This window comes from Leptodactylus fuscus, chromosome 10 (assembly GCF_031893055.1).
Source record: "Leptodactylus fuscus isolate aLepFus1 chromosome 10, aLepFus1.hap2, whole genome shotgun sequence".
NCBI classification, from domain to species: domain Eukaryota; kingdom Metazoa; phylum Chordata; class Amphibia; order Anura; family Leptodactylidae; genus Leptodactylus; species Leptodactylus fuscus.
Window position 1 is genome coordinate 82,748,997 of NC_134274.1, and position 25,701 is coordinate 82,774,697.

A 25,701-nucleotide genomic window follows, 5' to 3' on the forward strand; every position below is an offset into this window, starting at 1 on the left:
ATGAACAAGGGGGAACAATAGAAGTACAACAGAGGACAAAGGATCAAAGGGGCAAAAACAAACACACAAAGACAAAGGGGTATCACAATGGGGTAGGACACAGAACAATCAAATAAAACAAGCTATTAATAAAGATGACCAGCTGGTCTGCAAAGAAGCGCCCCGGCCTGTACGGGCGCTGCTAATGAACAAACACTCCCTGCCTAAAGGAAGTATAGCCAACTAGATCTCTGGACGCAAACTACCCAGAGACGAGTGACTATGGGGAGAAAGAACTTGGTGCGGCAAGCACACACAACGTCTCAGTGAAAGCCATAAAAAAGAGATTAATAATCAAACCTGCAGGATACAAGGACACAATAGAATAGTTAAATAGCTAATGTAACAGATAACAAGGCGGGCTCCTAGAGCCGGGACACCCAGCATCAAAGCTTAAAGATTAAGAGAGAAAGGAGAAAAAAAAAAAAAACTAGAAAGGAGCTAAGTAATCTATAGATAGCATCTATCTCTTAAGTAAGCTGGGATACATAAGTAACTCAATCTCAACTCAAACCCGGAACCGAAGTATCCGATAGCCTACCAGCGTCAAATGGATAGCCACCACCTGTATTATAACTAAGCTCCCTGAACTCGGGAGAAAAAGTAAGCTGGGCAAGAGTCTAGGCCAACGTGTGATAACATGTAATAATAACAGACATTAATATCAGTATAGGACATGAAAACAACAAAAACAGCGATCTCTTCACCGGATTACAGACGTAAATGAGGTTATTCATGTCTTAAACAAGGTTGTATCGCAATACAGAAATCGGGTCCCGATGACGAATCCCTCTAAACAGTGCACAGGCATTGTAAGCAGGATAAGGATAGATGTAAGTCTCTAGACTACAGCCAGTCCAACATATCTGCCTAGACAATTCGCTCACACCGAGGATAAGGACTTGTGCAGCGCCCTTCTAGATTTCGGTGACTTAAGTCGAGAAGCAGGCGGTCATGTATCGGGAGGGGGCAGCTCCGGAAGCTTTGATAAATCAGGCGTAGGTAACCAGGATGGTATATCTAACGGAGTTATATTTAGACATTCCCAGACTACTGTGAGATCAGCAGGAGATTGTACAATCAAGCGACGTCCCTTAAACTGGATAGACAGTCCGAAGGGGTATAGCCAGGAATATGCAATATTCATCTTGCGCAATACCTCTAAGAGAGGCCTGAGTTGTCGACGCTTCGCCAGAGTAGAGGGCGCAAGATCTTGATAAAGGGACAGTTTATCAGATTCAAAAACAAAATCGGGTTTAGCCCGCGCAGCTGACAATATATCCTGAGTATCCACATAGGATAAGAGTCCACACAATACATCCCTGGGGGGATCTCCAGATTTTGGTTTGGGGCGTAGAGCCCTGTGCACTCTTTCTATTACTACAGAGGAAGCACGATCTGGGCCCAAAAGAGCAGTAAAGATGGCCATAGCTCTGTCCCTTAAGTCCTCCTGAGCACACTCCTCCGCGATACCTTTTATCCGCACGTTTCGCCTCCTACTTCTATTCTCCTGGTCTTCCAGGAGGGTGAGAGCCCGGTCTATTTGATCTTTCTGCGAGGCGACCACCATCTCCAACGCCCTCGCATGCGCTGTGAGACTCGAGCAGCCTTCCTCCGTCACCTCCACTCTGCGGCCTAGTGAGGCCAAATCAGATTTAATGTCCGCCAAGTCCATCCTTACCGGCTGGAGAGCCTGTTGTAGAGCTCGGTGAAATTCTTTCCTCAGGAAGGCTTTGGAAATCATCGGCGCCGCTCCCTCATCGCTATCTCCTTCTCCTCCACTGTCCACATCGGAGCCGAACACGGGCGCCACAGCATGCGCGCCCGCCGGCGCCATCTTGGGAGAACGGCTGCGAGCATGCGGGCTCTTCTTATGGAGGAATTTCTGCAAGTCGGACTGCTGCTTCGCTATCTTCGGCGTGCCAGGTAAGTCACCCCCCTTGTCTCTGCCAGCTTTGCCCATTTTCTCCCCAGGAATGAAGCTACGAGACGCTCTATGTGCTTAATATGCAGCGGAGCTACAGGCACATGCTACCACTGCGCTCGGCGGTCAAGCTCCGCCCCCCCTACTCTCTCCAGTATTCCAGCAGTGATGACATTACAGCCTACAGGAGGCGTCTGCAGCCCCTACAAGGCAGAGGAGAGGTGGGTGGCGGGGACAGCTCTGTTCTCAGGAGGATGTGGCGGCTCTGAGAAGAGCCTTTGGGTTATGTAGTAGAGAGTCGGGGAGCGGCGGAATTAGCCTCCGAAGCCGTAAAGAGTGCGGCCCTGACGCTTGAGCGCGTACACCACGTCCATGGCGGTGACGGTCTTCCTCTTGGCGTGCTCGGTGTAGGTGACGGCGTCACGGATGACGTTCTCCAGGAAGACTTTCAGGACACCGCGAGTCTCCTCATAGATGAGACCGGAGATGCGCTTGACGCCTCCTCTGCGAGCTAGACGGCGGATGGCAGGCTTGGTGATGCCCTGGATGTTATCCCGGAGCACCTTCCTGTGCCGCTTGGCACCGCCCTTGCCGAGACCTTTCCCTCCTTTACCGCGACCGGACATCTTCTGTGCTGCTGACAGACTAGAACAAGCGTCCCTCCGCACAGCCGCCTTTTATATAGAGAGTGGTCGGACCAGAAGGAGAACCCTGCTTTGATGACGTAATTCTTCGGCGTGACTCCTACAAGCCCCTCCTCTGTCTCGCGCTGATTGGCTGACACAAGACAATGGATCACTTTGAATTTCCCGCTCATTCTCCCATTGCCGAGGGTCAGCGGTCAGCGGCTCCATCTAGCCGGCCTACTAGATAACATGTAGGGCGCTGTTCTCACTGCTCCAGACCTTCTTCTCTGTCAATAGGACTATTGTATTCCGGAGCCGCACCCCCTCCTCCCCGGATCTAATTCTTCTCCCGGCTGCGGTATCTCCTCTCTGCCCCCTATGGGCATCCTTGTGTAATCGCCGCGAGGCTGCAGCTATAGTGAACCCCGGGTGCGGGCTGTGCAGTTCCACGCTGATCCAGATGGGGGCGCGGGGAACAAACGGCACAGCTCGGGAGACCCTGTATATACGGATCCCAGCCAGCAGGTGGCGCACAGATACTACATAGGACGGTTACCGGGGCTCTAGTTCTGTCGTTAGACGATCGTCTTTAACCCTTTCCCGCCAATGGCATTTTTTTTTTTTTTTTCGTTTTTTACTCCCCTCCTTCTAAGCCCCATAACTTTTTTATTTCTCCGCTCCCAGAGCCATATGAGGTCTTAATTTTTGCGGGACAAATTTTTCTTCCTGATGCCACCATTAATTATTCTATATAATGTACTGGGAAGCAGGAAAAACCATCAGAATGGGGTGGATTTGAAGAAAAAATGCATTTCTGCGACATTCTTACAGGCTTTGGTTTTACGGCGTTCACTGTGCAGCCAAAATGACATGTCCCCTGTATTCTGTGTTTCGGTACGGTTCCAGGGATACCACATTTCTATGGTTTTATTTAAATTTCGACCCCTTAAAAAAAATTCCAAAACTGTTTTGTTTTGTTTTTTTCTAAAAGTCGCCATATTCCGACAGCCGTAACTTTTTTATACGTCCGTGTAGAGAGATGTGTATGGCGTCTTTTATTGCGGGGTCGGGTGTACTCTTTAGTTCTACCATTTTCGGGAAATGTTATTGCTTTGATCACTTTTTATTCCAATTTATATCGGAATCAAAACAGTGAAAAAAAAAAACGGCACTTTGGTACTTTTGACTATTTTTCCCGCTACAGCGTTTACCGAACAGGAAAGATATTTTTATAGATTTTTAGAGCGGGCAATTTTGGACGCGGGGATACCTAACATGTATGTGTTTCACAGTTTTTAACTACTTTTATATGTGTTCTAGGGAAAGGGGAGTGATTTGAATTTGTAATTCTTTTTATGTTTTATTATTATTATTTTATTTTTATTTTAACTTTATTTTTTTTTTTTTTCCCATTTATTAGACCCCCTACGGGCGTTGAACCCCAGGGGGTCTGATCACTAATGCATTGCAATGCTAAAGCAAAAAATCATCCTTTCTTTTGCAGGCTGCATAGACCAGCCTGCAAAAGAGAGCATTTGCAGACAAGCCTGGGAGCCTTGTAAAGGCTCCCGGCTGTCATGCCAACGTGACGTCGGCCCTGGAGCATGCTCCAGGAGCAGGCGACCACCGGCAAAATGGCGGCGCCCATGCGTCGCCGGAAAAATGGCGCCTCCGGCGCCTTTGACCGTGGCGCCGCAGGGGTTAATGCCTTAAAGCAGTAGACACCCGGCGGCTATGGCGGCCGCCCGTCTCCCGAGCGGTCGCCATAGTTACAGACCCGACATGCGCCGTACTATTACGGCGCATGTCGGGAAGGGGTTAAAAAGGCCATTCTACTCCCACCTTCCAGTCTCTTCTTCTCCTCTTTGCTGTTTCTGTCAAAATCTGTTTATTGCAGTATGCAAATCCCGCTCATGGAACTCAGGGGGATTGCCCCTCTTGCTCCGAGCACCCCCACGTCATAACCTCTCGCCGCCCCTTAGTTCTTAATTCTCTTCACGCCCCTCTTCATATTCATCTCCTGACACTCTGCCTTGCGTACTCATCCGACGCTGTGCTACACGCCCCATGAAGAGGGGCATGAACAGAATGAACTAAAAGGAGCTTGTGCTGTTGTTAGGACTAAGGGAAAACAGATGATGAATAATAATAGAATAATACATTTTATTTTTATAGTGCCAACGTATTCTGCAGCGCTGTACAACTTGTAGGGTTCAAATACAGAGAGAAAAATGCATTACAAAGAAATAGTCACGTCACACAATGGGACTGAGGGCCCTGCTCGCAAGAGCTTACAATCTGTGAGGTAAAGGGGGTGGCACAAGAGGTAGCAGGGGCGGCATTGCTTATACAGGGGTCAGACAATATTGTAATAGTGGTGACTGTCTTTACACAAACATAAACCTGTAGGAGCCGTCACCGTCACTGCCTATATCTCCTCCGGCTTTACAGCTCAGGTTTACGTACAGAAGGTGTCATCTGCAGAATAAGGGGAGAACAAAAAGAAAAAAAGAAAAGGCAAAATAGTGCAGTATGCTGCTACGTCGTCTCGCCTGGTACGGCGCCCCGCGCCTTATGCTGCACCCCTCTACATTTTACACAGACCTGTTCCGCACCACATAATGCCGTCCCCAAAGACTGATGACCATTAGGCCAATACCGATTGGATTGTTCCAACAGGCAATGGCTGACAGGCAATGATATATTCCCCAATTGCTCCATCCTCCACCAGCCCTCCTGTTCGATTCTAGGTAATGCTGTACATCATATGCAGGTGCTGAATAACATCACCCAAAAGGATTGTGCACAGAACTACTTTAAATATAGGACAACTAGTGAACCCGAACTGTACCCTATGGCAGCGAGGGAGCCCTCTCGGCCCTCCTGAATACAGCAGAACAGTCCCAAATTCCAGGTGCTGTCTCGCAGTCCTTTGGCGGTGGCTCCCAAATAACCTGCATATCACTTAAGAATGGCACTATATTATGCGGGGGCCCTCTGACGGGATGTTCTACTGACTGGGGCCCCTCCCTACAACATATTCTTGTTTGAAATGGTTATGGGTGCTGCAGCGGCATCTCATACACTTGAACAGGGTACAACTACAGTACCCACAACTGCGGTTGTAAGAACACAGCGAATAAGCAGCGCCCCACATTTAAACAATAATGGGATTTGCCTGCTCCGAGAAACAGTTGATCTGTGGGGTCCTAACAGTCTAAGGGATCAGTAGGGATTAGAGATGAGCCAACAGCGTTCCATCGAATTGGTATTCAGGCTGCTCAAGATATTCCATTCCAATTGAATACCACGCGGCAAACGCACTAAAAATTTGTATCCCCTCCCACCTTCCCTGGCGCTTTTTCTTTCTTTTCTTTTTTTTTTTTTTTTTTGCACCAATAACTGTGCAGGGGAGGTGGGACAGGAACTACGACAACCACGGCATCGAAAAAAAAAAGTCAGAAAAAGTAATTGGCTGGCTGAATCAGGTGACCTCCGCTTCATATGAATGGGGGATTTCAGATTCGGTTCATATGAGACTGTGAACTATGTGACTGTGAGACAGGGATAGATATACTGTGGGAGGGGGAGGGGGCATGGCTAGCCGGCAACCAGAGCGGTCGCATCTGCTGTGAGCTCCTGACTTGGACACTTTCATCCGTTTCTTACCGGCGGTGATCTCAGCCATCCATACAGATAACAACCCCGAGGCTCTCCTCCAAGCCTCTGTCTGCTATTTTGGGGTGTTATTTCACACTTTTACAGCGCTCCTGAGGATATAAACTGTTGCGGCCTTCTGTCCCACAGGACCCGGCCGCCATCTTGTTTTTGGACTTACCTGCTGCCGACTTGTTCCAGCTCCCGGCGTAGTCCCTCGCAGCTCTGGACCGCTCATCCGACCCAGGAGAGGACCTCTGGCGCGTTCCAGCCACTTACTGCCTTCATCCAGCTCTCTTACTTTACCGGGCAGCTGATCATAGGAGTCACGACCGCCATTTTGTTTTTTTTTGCGGCCTGCCTTCTTCTGGAGTCACCACGGCCTGCGGAGCGCAGGAGACATCTCCCGCGACATCACAGCTGCTTCTGGTTCTGGAGCAGCCTGGAGAGGAGGTATTTCGAGGTACGGAACCTCAGATTCTGGATCTCTTCTCCCAGACCCGGCAGCCATTTTGAGTAGGCCTCACTAGGATCCCTAGCCTAAAGTGTAAGGGCCGGCCCCTGATGTGACTTGCCGGAAGAAGGGGTGTGACTTGCCGGACAGCTATCCGGCTGTGATTTGCGCCCAGCTCCAGACCTACCCATCTTGGAGCGCAGCCTGCCTCTCTGCATGAAGCAGCAGCTACAGACCAACTACACTGAGACGCCTGCAGCTGCCCTTCAGCTTAACCCACTCGTATCCTGACATGGAGGTGAGCCGAATCTGCATTTCTCCCTTCCCCTGGAGTTGGAAACAGTAGCAGGCCACATTAATCTGCACTTGAGGACCTATGATAAGATAAGATAATCCTTTAATAGTCCTACATTGGGGAAATTCCAGCATGTTACAGCAGCCTAGTAATACAGGATAATACACAGTAATATAATACAGACGCAGACACACATATGCTGAGAAGAGAAGATATACTAGGAGTCCATGGCAGCTAAGGAACGGAAGAGAAAGAAGGAAGACTTCATGGTCATCGTCATAGTCATTTAGTTGTCTGTGCGGAGTGTCTTCGCTTGGTCTGATGTAAATTATACAGCCCGGTCGCGGTTGGAAGGAAGGACCTGCGATAGCTTCTTCTCACACTTGGGGTGAAGCAGACGGTCACTTACAGTGCTGCCAAGTCCCATCAAGGTCCCATACATGGGGTGGGATTTGTTCTCCCGCATGGAGGTCACCACAGACAGTATCCTTCTGTCACCCACCACCTGTACTGGGTCCAGGGGGCTCCCCAGGACAGAGCTGGCCCTCCTGATCAGCCTGTCACGTCTGTTTCTGTCCCTGGTTGATGGACTGCACCCCCAGCAGGCCACACCGAAAAAGATGGCTGAGGCAACCACAGAGTTGAAGAAGGCCCTAAGAAGTGTCCCCTGGACTCCGAAGGCCCTCATCCTCCTGAGCAGGTAGAGTCTGCTGTGGCCCTTTCTGTGCAGCGCCTCCAGGTGATCAGCCCAGTCTAGTTTATTAGTGAGGAGCACGCCCAGGTACTTACAGGTCCTGACTATCTCAATACATATTCCCTGGATCTCCACCGGGGTCGGAGCACCTCTCCGTTTACTAAAGTCCACCACCATCTCCTTGGTCTTCCCAGCATTAATACTGAGCTGGTTCCGCTGGCACCATTCAACAAAGTCCAGGTTTAAGTCTCTGTATTCCCTATCGTCGCCATCAGTGATAAGGCCGACTATAGCAGAGTCATCGGAGGACTTCTGTAAGTAACAGCTGGATGAGTTGTGCCTGAAGTCAGCAGTGTACAGTGTGAAGAGAAATGGGGCAAGAACTGGACCTTGTGGTGCCCCCGTACTACAGATCACAGTGTCAGACACACAGTCCCGGGCTCTCACATACTGAGGGCGGGTTGTCAGGTAGTCTAGGGTCCAGTTGGACAGGTGATGGTCCACTCCACCAAGGTTCAGCTTTTCCCTCAGTAGCCCTTGCTGAATGGTGTTGAACACACTGGAGAAGTCAAAGAACAATATTCTCACAGTGTTCCCGGGTTTCTCCAGGTGAGAGAGAGCTCTATGAAGAAGGTGGATGATGGCGTCATCTACCCCAATGCCCGGCCGATAGGCAAACTGGAGGGGGTCCAGAGCGGAGCTCACTAGGGGGTGTAGGTGTGTCAGGACCAGTCTCTCTGGGACCTTCATCAGGTGAGATGTCAGTGCTACGGGTCGGTAGTCATTGTAGCCCACCGGGTTGGGTATCTTTGGGACTGGCACCACACAAGATGTTTTCCACAGTCGAGGTACCACTCCCAGCTTTAGACTCGTATTGTACATGTGCGTAATAATACCGCACAGCTGGTCACTGCACATTTTAAGAACTCTTGCGCTTATACCATCAGGTCCTCCGGCCTTGTCTGCTTTAATAAACCCTTCTGCTACCCTCCTCCCCTATATCTCCTCTCCGGAAAGTTTTACATTCATATCCCATAAGTGGTGTCCCTGACCCTCGATATCTACGGTCCTCGGCTAGAGTTATTCTACATTCTTTCCGCACTCCCACACCTGGGCTTTCTTGCCCTCCCCTGCAGCCCCCTGCCGCCTTCTCTAACAGGGTCTCATCCGAACCTCCCCTGTGGATTAGTCGTAGCAGTTAAGATTGGGAAAGGCTGTCTTACCTACAGGAATATCATCCCCACTACTGCACTAAGAGACATAGAACCCAATTATACCTGATACCTCGCTTGCAGAGGACGACTGTCTGCCTAGACGCTGAGATTGTCAACCTTACCTATTGATATTTGGGGACCTCTCCCCTCCCTGTACCTAAGTGAATCTCCAAGAACACTCTTGTCTATGTTGTCATTTAGACTGATGCTCTCTGTTTGCTAGATGTTATAGTCTTGACCTCGTCCCTCTCCCTCACTTATATTGCATCCATCAAGATGGTTAAACCAAATAAAGACAAAGGCACAGACCTCGCTGGTACTCCCAATCAAACTAAACTCCAAAGTGACTTGCAAAAGTATCTTAGAAAGAAAAATCGACAATCTCCCGCCGGATCGCTGAAAATGGCGCCTGACCACAATAGGGAGCCTGACACAGGTGATGACTCGGATGCTGAGAGTAATATTGACCAGGACCGCCTGGAGGATAGCACCTTCTTAAGAACATTTCTACAACAAGCTCTGTCAGCCGCCCTAGACCCAGTTCTTCAGCAACTTGAGGATATTAGAGCAGAACTTCATCATATAGACAGTCGAGTCTCTACTCTAGAAAGTGCATATCCTTCAATTAAATCTCATAATGACCTCACTACGTCTCAGCTGGCCCTGCACAAAGATTACATCGATTGTTCTCTTACTCTACTTCACCGCCCTCATCTCTTCTCTCTCCAGCAACCCTAAAAGCATTTTTGAAACTTTTCACTCCTTACTCACAGCCAAGGTGCAGACGCCATTCACAGTCCTTAGTGCTGATGACCTGGCCACGTATTTCCATGATAAAATTGATAAGATCCATCAGGAAATAACTGCCCAAGCCCCAGGTGGCATTGATCCCATCACCTACCATAGTACTGATCCCCTCACCAACCGCACTTCAGACTGTCTTTTCTCATCTTTTCAACCTGTTACAGAAGAGGAAGTCTCTCAGCTACTTTCTTCATCTCGCCCTACAACCTGCAGTAGTGACCCCTTCCCCTCGCACCTTCTCCAACCTCTCTAAACTTCATCTCTAAACTTTTGGAACGCCTGGTCTATTCTCGTTTAATCCGCTATCTCTCTGCTAACTCTCTGCTTGACCCCTTACAATCTGGTTTCCGCGCTCTGCACTCTACTGAAATGGCTCTCGCAAAAGTCTCCAATGATCTCCTAATGGCTAAATCCAATGGTGACTTCTCTCTTCTTATTCTTCTGGACCTCTCTGCAGCTTTTGACACTATTGATCATCATCTTCTCCTCACTATGCTCCGCTCAGTCGGCCTCAACGCCACTGCGCTCTCCTGGTTCCCCTCTTATCTCTCAGACCGCACTTCCAGTGTATCATTTGCGGGCTCTGTTTCTTCCCCTCTTTCCCTTGCTGTTGGTGTTCCCCAGGGCTCGGTCCTAGGCCCCCTGCTCTTTTCTCTCTACACAGCCCCCATTGGACAAACCATCGCCAGATTTGGCTTCAGGTACCATCTTTATGCTGATGACACCCAATTATACACATCTTCCCGTGACATCACCCCTGCACTCATACAGAACACTAGTGACTGTCTTTCTGCTGTCTCTAATATCATGTCCTCGCTCTATCTGAAACTAAATCTCTCTAAGACTGAACTACTACTGTTTCCACCATCTAACAGATCTGTCCCTGATATATCCATTGCAGTGTCAGGCCTTACTATAACTCCTAGGCAGCATGCCCGCTGCCTCGGGGTCATGTGTGACGCAGACCTTTCCTTCACCCCACATATTGAATCACTCGCACGTTCATGTCACCTCCTCCTCAAAAATATCTCCAGAATACGCCCTTTCCTCACCAGAGAAACACTAAAGACACTTATTGTCTCTCTGATTCATTCTCGCCTTGACTACTGTAACGCCTTACTAATCGGTCTTCCCCTCACTAAACTCTCCCCTCTACAATCTATTCTGAATGCAGCGGCCAGGCTCATCTATCAGGCTAGACACTACAGCGATGCCTCGGGTCTGTGCCAGTTGCTACACTGGCTGCCTATTCATTATAGAATAAAATATAAAGTTATCACCCTCCTCCACAAGGCTCTCCATAATGCCGCACCTCCCTACATTTCCTCCCTCATCTCTGTCTACTGCCCAACCCGTGCTCTCCGTTCACTCAATGACCTAATACTTACATCCCCTATTATCAGAACCTCCCACGCTCGTATACAAGACTTCTCCCGAGCTGCACCACTTCTCTGGAATGCTCTACCCCGGACAATAAGATTAACTCCCAATTTCTACAGTTTCAAATGCAAACTAACGACACATCTTTTCAGACAGGCCTATCACAATTTCTAACGTAAACCCTTCCGTGCTATAATTAGAATCCCCAAAATTTAACCCTCCTCTGTCCCCGCTCCCACATTACCCCACATGATATGATGTCTTTTCCAGATAACTTTATTTGTCCAAGCTCCATCCACATGTTACAGGACACCACTAGTGATGGCTCATAAAGTTTTGTTTGTGTAATGACAGTAACCTCTATTACAAAAGTGTCTGACCCCTGTATAAGCAATGCCGCCCCTCCTACCTCTTGTGTCACCCCCTCTACCTCATAGATAGTAAGCTCTTGTGAGCAGGGCCCTCAGTCCCATTGTGTGAAATGACGTTCTTTGTTATGTATCTGTCTGTATTTGAACCCTACAAAATGTACAGTGCTGCGGAATATGTTGGTGATATATAAATACATTTATTATTATTATTATTATTATTATTATTATTATTATTATTATTGTTGTTGTTGTTGTTGTTGTTGTTGTTGTTGTTGTTGTTGTTGTTGTTATTATTATTATCAAAGAAAACCACAGTTGCTGCAAAACGTAAGACTTAAGGGGCTTTCTGAATCTTGTGCTAATGAGGCTTTGCAGTAAATTGCAATCCGAATGTCTGATCCTCAAGGAGTCTCTGGTGTGCCGGGAAATCAAGAGGATTAAAGCAGACAAGGTAGACTTGTACCGCCCGAGGTGCACCGCCGCAGGCATGACGCCGCCGATCGCCGGAGTGAAATCTGGCCCGCGGAAGTATTTTGAAAGTTGAAATTTTGACAAAGTGTCTACGGAAGTGGAAATTCTCTCAGGGGGAAGCTCCCCTCGGACCTGCCCAGGAGGGTGAGCCCCGGCCCGACTTGCCTCCCCTAGGCCCGCCCGGTCCGGAACCCGGTTCTCCCTGCAGACCTCGCCTCGGGGCAACCCTCCAACTCCACATCTCCCGGCACTTTCCGCCGGAGTAAAAAACAGCACTACCTCTTCCTTCCGCTGGCCCTCAAGAGTCCTCACCGCTCCCCCAGGCAGGCTTCCACGGGAGGCGGATCGGACCCCACCATTAAGCCCCCTGCCAAACAACCGTCCCTGGAACTCTCTCCGGGCCCGACTATTAAGCCCCACCGCCGACCCTCCGGGGCCGACTATTAAGCCCACTGCCAGAGATAGCACTCATGGTAATCTCTCTGGGCCCGACTATTAAGCCCAACCGTGACTTATGCCGGGAAATGTGACTTATGCCGGGAAATGTGACTTATGCCGGGAAATGTGACTTATGCCGGGAAATGTGACTTATGCCGGGAAATGTGACTTATGCTGGCAAATGTGACTTGTCCGCCCAACCGTGACTTATGCTGGCAAATGTGACTTGTCCGCCCAACTGTGACTTATGCTGGCAAATGTGACTTGTCCGCCCAACCGTGACTTATGCTGGCAAATGTGACTTGTCCGCCCAACTGTGACTTATGCTGGCAAATGTGACTTGTCCGCCCAACCGTGACTTATGCTGGCAAATGTGACTTGTCCGCCCAACCGTGACTTATGCTGGCAAATGTGACTTATGCTGGCAAATGTGACTTGTCCGCCCAACCGTGACTTATGCCTGGAAATGTGACTTGTCCGCCCTGTGCCTGGGCTTCCATGTATTGGATATCTCTGTCATGGTACGATAACCTTACATACAATTGCTATCTTTTAGAAACCCAAGACGGATGAAGAAGAACTGATTGCGCCAAATCCTGATGACATCACCCTTGCCTAAGGCGACCACTATTCTTCATTTTTCGTGGGCTAGTTATAAAATCCTACGAGGAGAGAGGACTATGTATTTGGCTTGCCTGTGTCAATGGCTGCTCCGGTCATAAATCTTTATCTGTCATGATTTCTAAAGATTGCCTTATTGCCTGGTAGGCACAGCTCAGGTTATAACACTTTTGCAGTACTGACTCGTCCACCTTCATTTCCTCTTTAGCTCCCATGAGGTATCCGTTTCCTTTACATAGACTTAAGTAAGGTGGAGCGAGGGGTCGCTATTAGAGATGAGCGGACACTAAAATGTTCGAGGTTCGAAATCCGATTCGAACAGTCGCTCACTGTTCGAGTGTTCGAACGGGTTTCAAAACCCATTATAGTCTATGGGGAACATATACTCGTTAAGGGGGAAACCCAAATCCGTGTCTGGAGGGTCACCAAGTCCACTATGACACCCCAGGAAATGATACCAACACCTTGAAATGACACTGGGACAGCATGTCTAGGGGCATAAAAGTCACTTTTTTTCATGGAAATCCCTGTCAGCTTGCGATTTTCGCAAGCTAACTTTTTCCCATAGGAATGCATTGGACAGCGCTGATTGGTCGAATTCCGTACTCCATTCAGGTCCGACCTTAGACTCCGCCTCCTCCGGCAGAGCCAGCGCTGATTGGCCGAAGGCTGGCCAATGCATTCCTATGGGTATGCAGAGACTCAGCTGTGTTGAGCCAGTTCTGCTCAACTACACCGTGTGCTGGTCAGCCCATCAGATGTAACAGAGCCGAGGGTGCACTAGAACCCTTGTGCACACTCAGCTCACGCTAATAGAATGCATTGGCCAGCGCTGATTGGCCAATGCATTCTATAAGCCTGATGAAGCAGAGCTGAATGTGTGTGCTTAGCTCAACTACTCCACCAGCGTAGTTGAGCTAAGCACACACATTCAGCTCTACTTCATCAGGCTAATAGAATGCATTGGCCAGCACAGACTGGCCAGAGTACGGAATTCGACCAATCAGCGCTGGCTCTGCTGGAGGAGGCGGAGTCTAAGGTCGGACCAGAATGGAGACTGGTGTGGAGTGATCTTAGACTCCGCCTCCTCCAGCAGAGCCAGCGCTGATTGGTCAAATTCTGCACTCTGGCCAATCAGCGCTGTCCAATGCATTCCTATGGGAAAAAGTTTATCTCACAAAAATCACAATTACACACCCGATAGAGCCACAAAAAGTTATTTTTAATAACATTCCTACCTAAATAAAGGTTATCCCTAGCTATCCCTGCCTGTACAGCTATCCCTGTCTCTTACTCACACAGTTCACATTCTCATATGACCCGGATTTGAAATCCACTATTCGTCTAAAATGGAGGTCACCTGATTTCGGCAGCCAATGACTTTTTCCGATTTTTTTCAATGCCCCCGTTGTCGTAGTTCCTGTCCCACCTCCCCTGCGCTGTTATTGGTGCAAAAAAATGCGCCAGGGAAGGTGGGAGGAGAATTTAATTTTTTTGGAGTTTGCCACGTGATGTTCGATTCGAATCGAACACATCGAACAGCCTGATATCCGATCGAACTTGTGTTCGATAGAACACTGTTCGCTCATCTCTAGTCGCTATGACTGTTCTAGTTCTAGTACAAGCCTCACATAAATGACAGTACAGTGCGTTCTGCTAATCTGACACCCAGTAGCCCTGAAGTCTGGATGGTCTAGGGTAACAGAATATACCTGATGGCGTGTTTCGGGATAGGCATAGGGAAAGTCAGACTCTTCAGATGAGCAACTTGGCTTATAACCACTAGTCTGCTGCCATGTTGGAATTGGTGCCTGGCCCCGGGGCTCTTGCTGTCCACTTTGGCTTATCTGTCTATTGGTGATGGTATGAACTATGTAGAGAATATCACATTATCCTAAGGAGTATCACAGATTACAGCCCATACCATTGAATCCTCCTGCACCATGTGATGGTACCCAACAGCCCTGCCACTGCGAATGATACATCCTGTCACTCAGGGCCGCCATCAGGAATTTTGGGGCCCCATAAAGCCTAAGTGTCTGCCCCCCCCCCTGCCATTTTTGCTTTGCGCGCCGCGAGAAATTTAGCCCCACCCACTGTTATGTTGACTCCGCCTACTCATTAATTTCCCATTTGCCCGCACACTGTATAATCCTCCTACAGTCACCCGTAAATTATATGTCCCCCTCCGTCTCTCCCCTAGCTTCATATACACCCTTCATCTGCCCCCAGATTCATGTCCCCTCCATTTCTGCCCCCAGATTCATGTCCCCTCCATCTCTGCCCCCAGATTCATGTCCCCACATTTCTGCCCACAGATTCATGTCCCCACATTTCTGCCCACAGATTCATGTCCCTCCATCTCTGCCCCCAGATTCATGTCCCCCCATCTCCATACCTCCCAACTTTTGAAGAGCTAAAAGAGGGACAAAATGTGTGGCGCGCTTAGCGCGCCGCAACAAATTTAGCCCCGCCCACTTTTGTGTTGACTCCGCCCACTCATTAATTTTTCATGTGCCCACACACAGTATAATCCTCCTACAGTCACCCGTAAATTATATGTCCCCCCTCTATCTCTCCCCCAGTTTCATATACACCCTTCATCTGCCCCCAGTTTCATGTCCCCCTTCCATCTCTGCCCAGGGATTCATGTCCCCACATCTCTGCCCCCAGTTTCATGTCCCCTCCATCTCTGCCCCCAGATTCATGTCCCCTCAGATTCATGCCCCCTCTCCATCTCTGCCCCCAGATTCATGTCCCCACAGTGTCATGCCGTCCTCTCTTTCATCTGCCCCCAGATTCATGTCCCCACAGTGTCATGCCGTCCCCTCCTTCATCTGCCCCAGTGTCATTCCGTCCTCTCTTTCATCTGTCCCCAGATTCATGTCCCCACAGTGTCATGCCGTCCTCTTCTTCATCTGCCCCCAGATTCACGTTCCACCTCCACATTAAACTTACCTTCTCCTCCGCTCCCTCGCCGCTCTCTGCGCGTCTCTCTCGTTGACACATGCGGCTGAAGGAAGGAGCTGACACGGGTCAGCTCCACGCTTCGCCGCTGGGTGTCTCTCTCGCTGACACATATGCGGCTGAGCCGGGTTCCGGCTCAGCCGCATATGTGTCACCGAGAGAGGCGGCAGCGGAGAAGTGAGGAGCTGACACCGGCTCAGCCGCATATGTGTCAGCGAGAGAGGCGGCAGCGGCGAAGTCAGGAGCTGACACAGGTCAGCTCCTCTCTTCAGCCGCATATGTGTCAGCGAGACAGGCGGCAGCGGCGAAGCGAGGAGCTGACCTGTGTCAGCTCCTCGCTTCAGCCGCGTATGTGCTCAACTCAGATCTGCGTCCTCTGGCCGGGCCCCTGACGCCAGTAGCAGCAGTACTGGCCTATTGGCGGACCTGCTGTCACTGTTTTATGTCCACTAGTTTCAGGGCATGTCTGGCTGAGTAGGGGCAGTGGTGGGAGCTGTGACCACATGTGGCACAATAAGATAGACAGGAGCAAAGATCATATCTGTCTGAATATGGAAATAAAATCAATCAGACCTTTTTCTAGCCTGGCAGAGGTTGTCAGCAGGATGTAGTTCTATCGATCTCCAGGCTAATAAGCCGCCCCTCCAATCCATCTGACCCTGAAATCATGGACCTCATCAGTTTATAAAGGGCTCTCAGCTCTGCCCTCTTCCTGGAATCTTCCACCACTGACCCGACCACCTAATGTCCCGCATTAAGCCCAGAGAGAGAGAGAGAGAGAGAGAGAGAGAGAGAGAGAGAGAGAGAGAGAGAGAGAGAGAGAGAGAGAGAGAGAGAGAGAGAGAGAGAGAGAAATCATACATCTTTTGTGAATACGCCATAACTCCCGGGAATAAAACATATCGGTGTAATGTGCCTAACAAGAGATCCCAAATGCTTTGAGAAGTCGGGGTACGCCAGACCTGCAGCTTCAATGATACTCCATTCCCAGATGCAACCCTTGGGGACACTTGGCCAATATCCAGCATATTTTAGGGTTCCTACATAGTTAGGGTTTCTGGATCATCTGCTGGCGTCTGGATGGTCATAAAAACATAAATATGGCGGAAATGTCATTGATGTCATCATATTTTATTTCCAGTTTTTGGGCAGTCACGCTTTCACACTGACACCTGGAGCTGCTACTTCTGACTGCAATCCCCACACAACGACTTGCTGTATGGCCGTGTGTCTATCTGTAATGTGTCTTACTGTGCTGTTGGTTGTGGATTGTAATTGCCATACAGATCGCACAGGGTCTAAACTGACACATTGAAGCAAAGACAAACTTTTCAATAGTTCATGATGGTAGTGATTGTCAGGTTTGGATCACTGTCACGGAGCAAAGGTATACGTCTTCCTCCGGAGGATATCTTGAATCAACACGGACGCAAGAGGTCAGGAGACAACAGCAATTTATTGTAATCCACAAAGTTAGTAGCCGGTGGCGGTCACATCAACCGTAATAACAATAAGTCCACAGAAGTCACAATCCAATGATAGCTTTGGCTCCTTGGTCCTGTAACTAAATCCTGGCTCTCTACAGAGCTGTGCACAGGCCGGCTAACACATACTAACTGCAAGCTACAACTATATACTAAGACTGTTACTTCCTCTATCTGTGGGTGGGAAGGGCTGAGTCACAGATCCTTCCCCCCTCACCTATACCAAGGAGAGCAGACTCCCTGTCTACTATGGACAATGCACAGTCCAACATCTTCTTGGAGACACCGATCAGATTATCTCCACCCATTGTCCTCACTAGTTAGAGGTATTTGCATACAATGTGCTAACACACTAGACCCTAATCAGCCAACTACACATTGATGTATACAACAGGTTAGAGAATACATTCCACATGAAATATATATTACACATTGCCTATAGTATAGACTCTAACCATCCCGTGACAACCCCTCCCCCTCTCAAAACATGTGCATGACACAATTGGCCTACACAGGTAAATTGGGGAATGCACATCAGTCTCTATAGGTCATATGTCCTCCTGCCGGGATAACCCATCCGCGTTCTGGTGTTGGCTCCCTCGGCGGTACTGAATGGTAAAGTTGTAGGGTTGAAGGGCCAGACTCCACCTCAACAGTCGTCCATTGTCCCCAGAGACTCTCTGCAGCCAAGTGAGGGGGTTGTGGTCGGTCACTACGGTGAACTCCCGACCATACAGGTACGGCTGTAACTTCTTGAGGGCCCAAACTACTGCCAAGCATTCCTTCTCTATAGTGGCATATGCTACTTCCCGGTCCTGCAGCTTCCGGCTGAGGTAGGCAATGGGGTGCTCCTCCCCCGCGGCATTTACTTGGCTGAGGACGGCTCCCAGTCCATATGTGGAGGCGTCTGTCTGAACAATAAACCTTCGTTTATAATCCGGGGCAGCAAGGACAGGTGAGCAGGCAAGGGCGTCCTTCAGTTGGTTAAAAGCTCTGTCGCAGGCCGGGGTCCAGCTCACCACTCTGGGCAGGTTCTTCTTCGTCAGGTCTGTCAGGGGCTTGGCCACGGAGCTGAAGTTAGAGACAAATTTTCGGTAATAACTAGCAGTACCTAAGAACGCCATGACCTGTTTCTTGGTCTGTGGTATGGGCCAGTCTCTAATAGCCTGTATCTTAGCGGGCTCTGGTCGCAGTTTTCCCCCTCCCACTCTATGTCCCAAGTATTGCACCTCGCCCAGACCTATCTGGCATTTGTCTGGTCTAATTGTCAGGCCGGCCTCCTGTATCCGATCTAGAACAGCCTCAACATGATGCAAGTGGTCCTCCCACGTGTGGCTAAAGATTGCGATATCATCCAAGTAAGCACAGGCAAAGTCTCTGCATCCTTGAAGTAGCTGGTCCACCATCCTCTGGAAGGTTGCTGGGGCATTCTTCATTCCAAAAGGCATGCTTAGGAATTCAAACAGTCCGAAAGGGGTTATGAACGCTGACCTTTCCCTCCCTGCAGCGGTCAGGGGAATCTGCCAGTACCCCTTGCTGAGATCCAAGGTGGTGACATACTTAGCCGCAGCGAGTTTGTCCAGAAGCTCATCAATGCGTGGCATAGGGTAGGGGTCACTCATAGTATGGTCATTCAGTCGCCTGTAGTCCACACAAAATCTCGTACTGCCATCCTTTTTGGGTACAAGCACCACTGGAGAAGCCCAGGGACTGTGCGAGGCTTGGATAACCCCTAGGGCTAGCATATCCTCCAGCTCTTTGCACATGGTGTTTTTGACAGATTCAGGGACCCGGTAAGGTGCTTGTTGCATTGGTGGGACACCGGGGGTGTCCACATTGTGTTGGGTCAGCCTGGTTTGCCCTGGTCGGGAGGAGAATGCAGCCCTGTGCTGATGAAGTATATTGGACACTTCCTCTCGCTGTGCTGGGTGCAGGTGGTCCTTTAGAGGGACATCTTCTACAGTGGTGATGCGTTGGGCCGTTTCTAGGAGATCCGGGAGGGAGTCTCCTTCTGAGCGCTCCTCAGAGGCAAGTTGGCACATGGCAATCATAGGTGGAGCCCGATCGTGATACTCCTTAATCATATTAATATGGACAGTCTTTTGTCGGAGCCCCTGCTCATCTAGTGCTAAGAGGTAGTTGGTGTCATTGAGCTTTCGGAGGACTCTAAAAGGCCCTTCCCAGGTGGTCTGTAGCTTATTTTGGGGATGTGGGACAATCATAAGAACTTGTTGCCCCTCAGTAAATTCCCGATAGCGTGCTTTGCGGTCGTACCAAGTCTTTTGTCGAGTCTGCGCCCTCTGGACCTGCTCTTTAGCAAAATGGGCCAACTGGGCCAGCGTGTCTCGAAGCTTCAGAACATAAGGGACAACAGGAATTCCGGTATCCTCCACTGGCCCCTCCCAGTGCTCCTTGACTAAGGTTAACGGACCACGAACTTTCCGGCCATACAACAGTTCAAAGGGGGAAAATCCAGTAGATTCCTGGGGCACTTCCCGATATGCAAACAGGAGATGTGGTAGGTACCTTTCCCAGTCTGGATCAGTCTCAGTAAAGGCTTTTAACATGTTCTTTAGAGTACCATTAAAACGCTCACATAGTCCATTGGTCTGGGGGTGGTATGGGGTGGTCCGGATCGCCCGCACCCCGCAGGTACGCCATAGACACTGTACCAGTTCGGACATAAATTGGGTACCCTGGTCTGACAAGATCTCACTTGGGAATCCAACTCTGGTGAAGACAGTCACAAGGGCCTCGGCTACTTTGGTGGCAGAGATACAGGATAGTGCCACAGCTTCCGGGTATCGGGTGGCATAGTCGACTACTGTCAATATATATTGTTTCCCAGATTTACTAGGTCTAGCCAAAGGCCCGATGATATCAACAGCCACTCGTTGGAAGGGTTCATCGATGACGGGCAAAGGCTGTAAGGGGGCTCTTGGGTGGTCCCCTGGTCGGCCTCTACGCTGACATACATCACAAGTCCGACAGAACTGCGCAACAGCCTGAGAGATCCCAGGCCAATAAAACAAGTGAGTAAGCCTCCGTTCTGTGCGAGTTTTCCCTTGATGGCCAGCCATGGGAATGTCATGGGCAAGGTGCAGTAGGGAGGCCCGGTATCGCTGGGGCACAACAAGCTGTCTACAATAAGTCCAGGGTTTATCTGGAGAGCAAGCCTCTGTAACCCGGTAGAGGAGTCCATCTTCCTTAATAATCTTCTCACCACTTTCTCCTATCTGTCCAATCTCAGCCCGTGCTCGGAAACTATCCAATGTAGGGTCCGTCTCTACCTCCCTCCTAAACTGTGCCTTGTCCCAAATTGCAGGATTATTAGCCCCGAGGGAAGAGTCACTCACCAGTTGGGAAGTTGGGGCCGCTGGGCTGGAATCTGGCAGCAAATCCGGTCGATCCATGTTGGCTTCTCTCTGAGCTTGGCTTCGGGTCACTGCTCCCACAAAGTGGCACTGTAGATTTCCAACATCGTTGCCTAACAGAACATCGGCCGGCAGCCCGCTCATCACACCAATTGTGCATCGTTTTGGTCCATAACCATAGTCAAGTTCCACGGTAGCTTTAGGAATACGTCTCCGAGTACCCTCTGCCAACTCGATAGAAATGCCAGGGCCCTCCTCTAGGGCCTCGGGTCGCACAACTCGGGGGTCCGCTACCGTTAGGAAAGCTCCCGAGTCCCGGAATCCAACAACTGTTCGGCCATCCAGGAGGACCTCCTGCAAGTGCTTCCGCTGAAGGTTTGCAGGATGTGTGGCAGAAGGCTGAATCCCATAGACCCCTGGAGGTGGAACAGATGGGTCATTCATGGAGTCATCTGGAAATGGGGCCAAACTTTCTGTCCTAGGGGTGGTTCCCAGGTAGTGAATAGGCCGAGATGCCACGGTGGCCCGTGCCCCCATGTTAACAGGGCAACTAGCTTGCAAATGTCCAGGCCGCCCGCAACCAAAACATCTGCGCTCTAGCATTCTTCCAGTAGGTCGTTGTCTAGGGACAGGGTTGTTCATAGCTGGAGGCCGATGGGCTAGGGCAGGGGTAGAGGGGGAATTGTAATCCTGAGGCCGGGCACGAAAGGTGGGTGGCTGGCTGAAGGGTGTCTGGCGGACTGTGGTAGTTTTCCGCTCCTCTGCAAACAACCTCTTCCACTGCGGCTTGATGGTCAGGCCCTCATCTGCAAGAGAAGCAGCTTGCTCAACTGTGGCTGGGTTCCGTTCCAGCACCCACTCACGGATCTCAGCGGGGCACTGGGAAAAGAACTGTTCCTTAAGTATGACTTGGAGGATCTTATCGACTGTGACAGCCCCCTCTCCTTCTAGCCAGCGCTTGCATGCTTGCTTCAACTTGTGGGCGAACATGTGGAAGGAGCTTCCTCCATTGTAAGACAAAGAGCGGAACTGAACTCGGTAGGTCTCTGGAGTGACTGCATAATACTTCTGCACCGCTCTTTTAATGGCCTCATAGTCCCGCTGACCACTAGGGTCCATGGCTCTGAGAGCTTCCGCAGCCCCATCTCGTAGGTGCCCCACCAGATACCGGACCCAATCCTTCTCTGGGACTTCCATCAGGCGGCACTGGTGTTCGAAGTCCTGAAAATATCCATCAACATCCCCAGCCGCTTCATCAAAGGTCTTGAAGTGTTTATGGGAGACATATGGTGGTTCTCTCACTGTTGGGCTGGGGGTCGACGTTTGATTATAATTCCGCGTAGTTATCTCAGCCATTCGCATTTCATGCGCCATTCTTTCCTTTTCATGCGCCATTCTCTGTTCCTCCTTCTCCGTTTCCTGAGCCCTCTGTAATGCTCTACTCCTTTGCTCTGCAGTTGCTTCTAGCCCCAGCACTGCCAATTCCTCCTCATACAAAACAACCCATCTGCTCTTTTGGGTCTGTACCTGCCACTCCTGTATCTCTACTGTCTCCTGGGGGCAGCCCTCCTCATGGTCGCTTTGCAGGGTCATCTCCTCCAGTGCCTCGATCAGTTGCTCTTTCGTTCTTCCCTGGTAACTCAGGTTTAGTTCCCGGGCCCTTACTTGTAGACTTGCCATAGTCCAGTTCCTGTATTCTGAGGTTGTGGCTCCATTAATCGCTGGGCTGCTGTAGTCCATCTCGCTGTCCGCTGTTGATCCCACAGAGCAAAGGTATACGTCTTCCTCCGGAGGATATCTTGAATCAACACGGACGCAAGAGGTCAGGAGACAACAGCAATTTATTGTAATCCACAAAGTTAGTAGCCGGCGGCGGTCACATCAACCGTAATAACAATAAGTCCACAGAAGTCACAATCCAATGATAGCTTTGGCTCCTTGGTCCTGTAACTAAATCCTGGCTCTCTACAGAGCTGTGCACAGGCCGGCTAACTCATACTAACTGCAAGCTACAACTATATACTAAGACTGTTACACCTATATCTGTGGGTGGGAAGGGCTGAGTCACAGATCCTTCCCCCCTCACCTATACCAAGGAGAGCAGACTCCCTGTCTACTATGGACAATGCACCGTCCAACATCTTCTTGGAGACACGGATCAGATTATCTCCACCCATTGTCCTCACTGGTCCTCACTAGTTAGAGGTATTTGCATACAATGTGCTAACACACTAGACCCTAATCAGCCAACTACACATTGATGTATACAACAGGTTAGAGAATACATTCCACATGAAATATATATTACACATTGCCTATAGTATAGACTCTAACCATCCCGTGACAATCACTATCACCTTGTATGCATCCCATCCTATATAATACGTGTAACTGCAGGAGACTGAAATCACCTCCAGCCATCATCCCATCCTACACGCCTCTGTGCAGACAGCTGTATATACACAATGTCCCCGCTTTTCTATTCTGCCCGGTGTATAGGCATTGCTGCAGGGCAGAGCCCCATGAGAAGCGGCCCCCCTGTCTGCAGTATATATATATATATATATATATATATATATATATGTATCTATCTGATGTGAGGACAGGGAGCCGGCAGTGAGCGGAGCCGCCGCCTGTGTTACCCTCCCCGGCTCTCAGCAGCTCCAGCTTGTCCCCGCATCGTACAATCAGCTTCCTGTAGCATAGAGCTTGTGGTAAAGATCCCGGGGATGGTGACAAGCGCCGGGAATAGAAGGGGGCAGCTCCCGCAGCGGTTTCATCTTCCTGCATAGATAGTGATGGACAGATGTGGGGGTGCTATGGCGGAAATCCCGGGGCCTCCTCTCCGCACCACCCCCGCACCTCCGCCAGTGACGGCCAGGGACTGTTAGGGAGGATGTCGGGGAGTGGGGAGACACGAAGAATGGAAGCTCTCCTGTCCGGTTCTAGCCGGTAATGGGCTCTGATCCCGGGCAGGGAAGCACACGGGGAGAGCGGAGCTTGACTCTGGCCCTGTGCTGAGTGACAGCCAATAGGAGGTGAGGCCGAGGCCGCTCAGCAGCCAATCAGTGCGCACCGCTGTGCATATAAGAGGCGGCGGCTGCTCCGGCCCCAGTGTTTTCCCGTCTAGGAAAGGAATTAGAGCTCGATTCGTATCATGGCAGAAACCGCGCCCGCCGCCGCCGCCGCCGCTCCCCCTCCCGCCGAACCGGCCGCCAAATCCAAGAAGCAGCCGAAGAAAGCAGCCGCAGGGGGCGCCAAGAAGAACAAGAAATCCTCCGGTCCCACCGTGTCCGAGCTGATCGTCAAAGCCGTGTCCGCCTCCAAGGAGCGCAGTGGGGTGTCTGTGGCCGCCCTGAAGAAGGTTCTGGCTGCTGGCGGCTACGATACAGACAAGAACCGCAGCCATGTCAAGCTGGGCCTTAAGGCTCTGGTGACCAAGGGAACCCTGATCCAGGTGAAAGGCAGCGGCGCCTCCGGCTCCTTCAAGCTGAACAAGAAGCAGGCGGAGAGTAAGGACAAGGCGGCCAAGAAGAAGCCTGCAGCGGCCAAGCCCAAGAAAGCTGCCGCCAAGAAGCCCGCGGCTAAGTCTCCTAAGAAGGCGCCGACCGCGGCCAAGAGCCCGAAGAAAGCCAAGAAGCCTGCCGCGGCCGCCAAGAAAGCGGCCAAGAGCCCCAAGAAGCCGAAGGCGGCTCCTAAAGCCAAGAAGGTGACGAAGAGCCCGGCTAAGAAGGCGGCTAAGCCCAAAGCTGCTAAGAGCCCAGCTAAGAAGGCGGCCAAGCCCAAAGCTGCCAAGAGTCCGGCTAAGAAGGCTGCTAAAGCCAAGAAGCCCGCGGCTAAGAAATAAGCCCGAGCAGCCCTGTACTTGTCCCACAAAGGCTCTTCTCAGAGCCACCACCTTGTCCCGGCAGAGCTGTATCATCGCTATCTCCCCAGCCAGCGGGGGCGTCATATTAACGGCAATCCTATGACCAGGGCTCCATTCCCGTATCCGCACCGACACATGAGCGGTCACTACAGGGTAACATCCCCGCAGGTTTCTCCAGGTGACCGGTCCAGCGGGGTAGTAATGAGGACTAAAAGCTGAGGCCGCTGAGGGTTTATAGGGGCAGTAATCCAGTAGATTGGCCGCGCATCCTCCTCGTTACTGGCGGGGGCCTCTGTCTGGATAAGGGGGGAGGAGGAGGAGGAATTGTCAGTATGTCTGAGCTACACAATCCCTGCAGTCCCGAATGCAGCCTGATGCCGGGGGTCGCTGCGGTGTACGGCGGGCGGCTGTGTGCGTGCTTGTGGTAGGGGGACAAACGATACATACTCCCAGGTCTGTATCAGATCAGCGGGGAACGAGCCTGGACGCCCGGGAGGTTGTACTGGGGGAGAAGGGGGATGAGGCTGGGTGACAAGCGCTCTCAGGGGAGCCCCCGCCTGACACTACTCGTTCCTACACAGGCTGAGGAGGGGGCTCCCCTGAGAGCTCTTGTCACCCAGCCTCATCCCCTTCTCCCCCAGTACAACCTCCCGGCGTCCAGGCTCGTTCTCCCCTGAGAGCGCACACCGTTATTTCGGGGTCACTTCTGGACCCAGAAACTCGGATCTTTGCTGCCTCCTGTTCAGCGTGTTCTCTTGTATTTATAACGCACTGTCTGTGCTGCAGCTGAATGACTTGTCTGGGGGAGCTCCGGCTCCCAGCAGTAGGTTTGTGATGACACTGGGGCGGGTGGAGAAAGCCGGCAGACGTCCATTGTCTCCGGGGCCGAGCTGAGAGCGGCAGCAGGGACAGGGAGAGGCGGCGAGAACTGTAGGATATGAGCGGGAAAGCTCCGAATCACTAACGGGTGAGAGTTCTGCCAATCAGAGGAGGAAAGCGGGGGAGGGGGGAGTGGCTTCA

The 25,701-nt window shown here is 50.8% G+C and overlaps 2 protein-coding genes across 2 annotated transcripts; one reads left to right on the forward strand and one right to left on the reverse strand.

The window, feature by feature from the left end:
- Positions 1-2,277: 2,277 nt before the first annotated feature.
- LOC142219089 (histone H4) lies at positions 2,278-2,589 on the reverse strand. Its single transcript, XM_075288054.1, has one exon. It carries the CDS (start codon positions 2,587-2,589, stop codon positions 2,278-2,280), a length of 312 nt encoding a protein of 103 aa, XP_075144155.1.
- A 21,381-nt stretch (positions 2,590-23,970) lies between these two features.
- Positions 23,971-24,660, forward strand: LOC142219263 (uncharacterized). Its single transcript, XM_075288209.1, has one exon. The coding sequence runs from the start codon at positions 23,971-23,973 to the stop codon at positions 24,658-24,660; it is 690 nt and encodes a 229-aa protein (XP_075144310.1).
- The last annotated feature ends 1,041 nt before the right edge of the window (positions 24,661-25,701 follow it).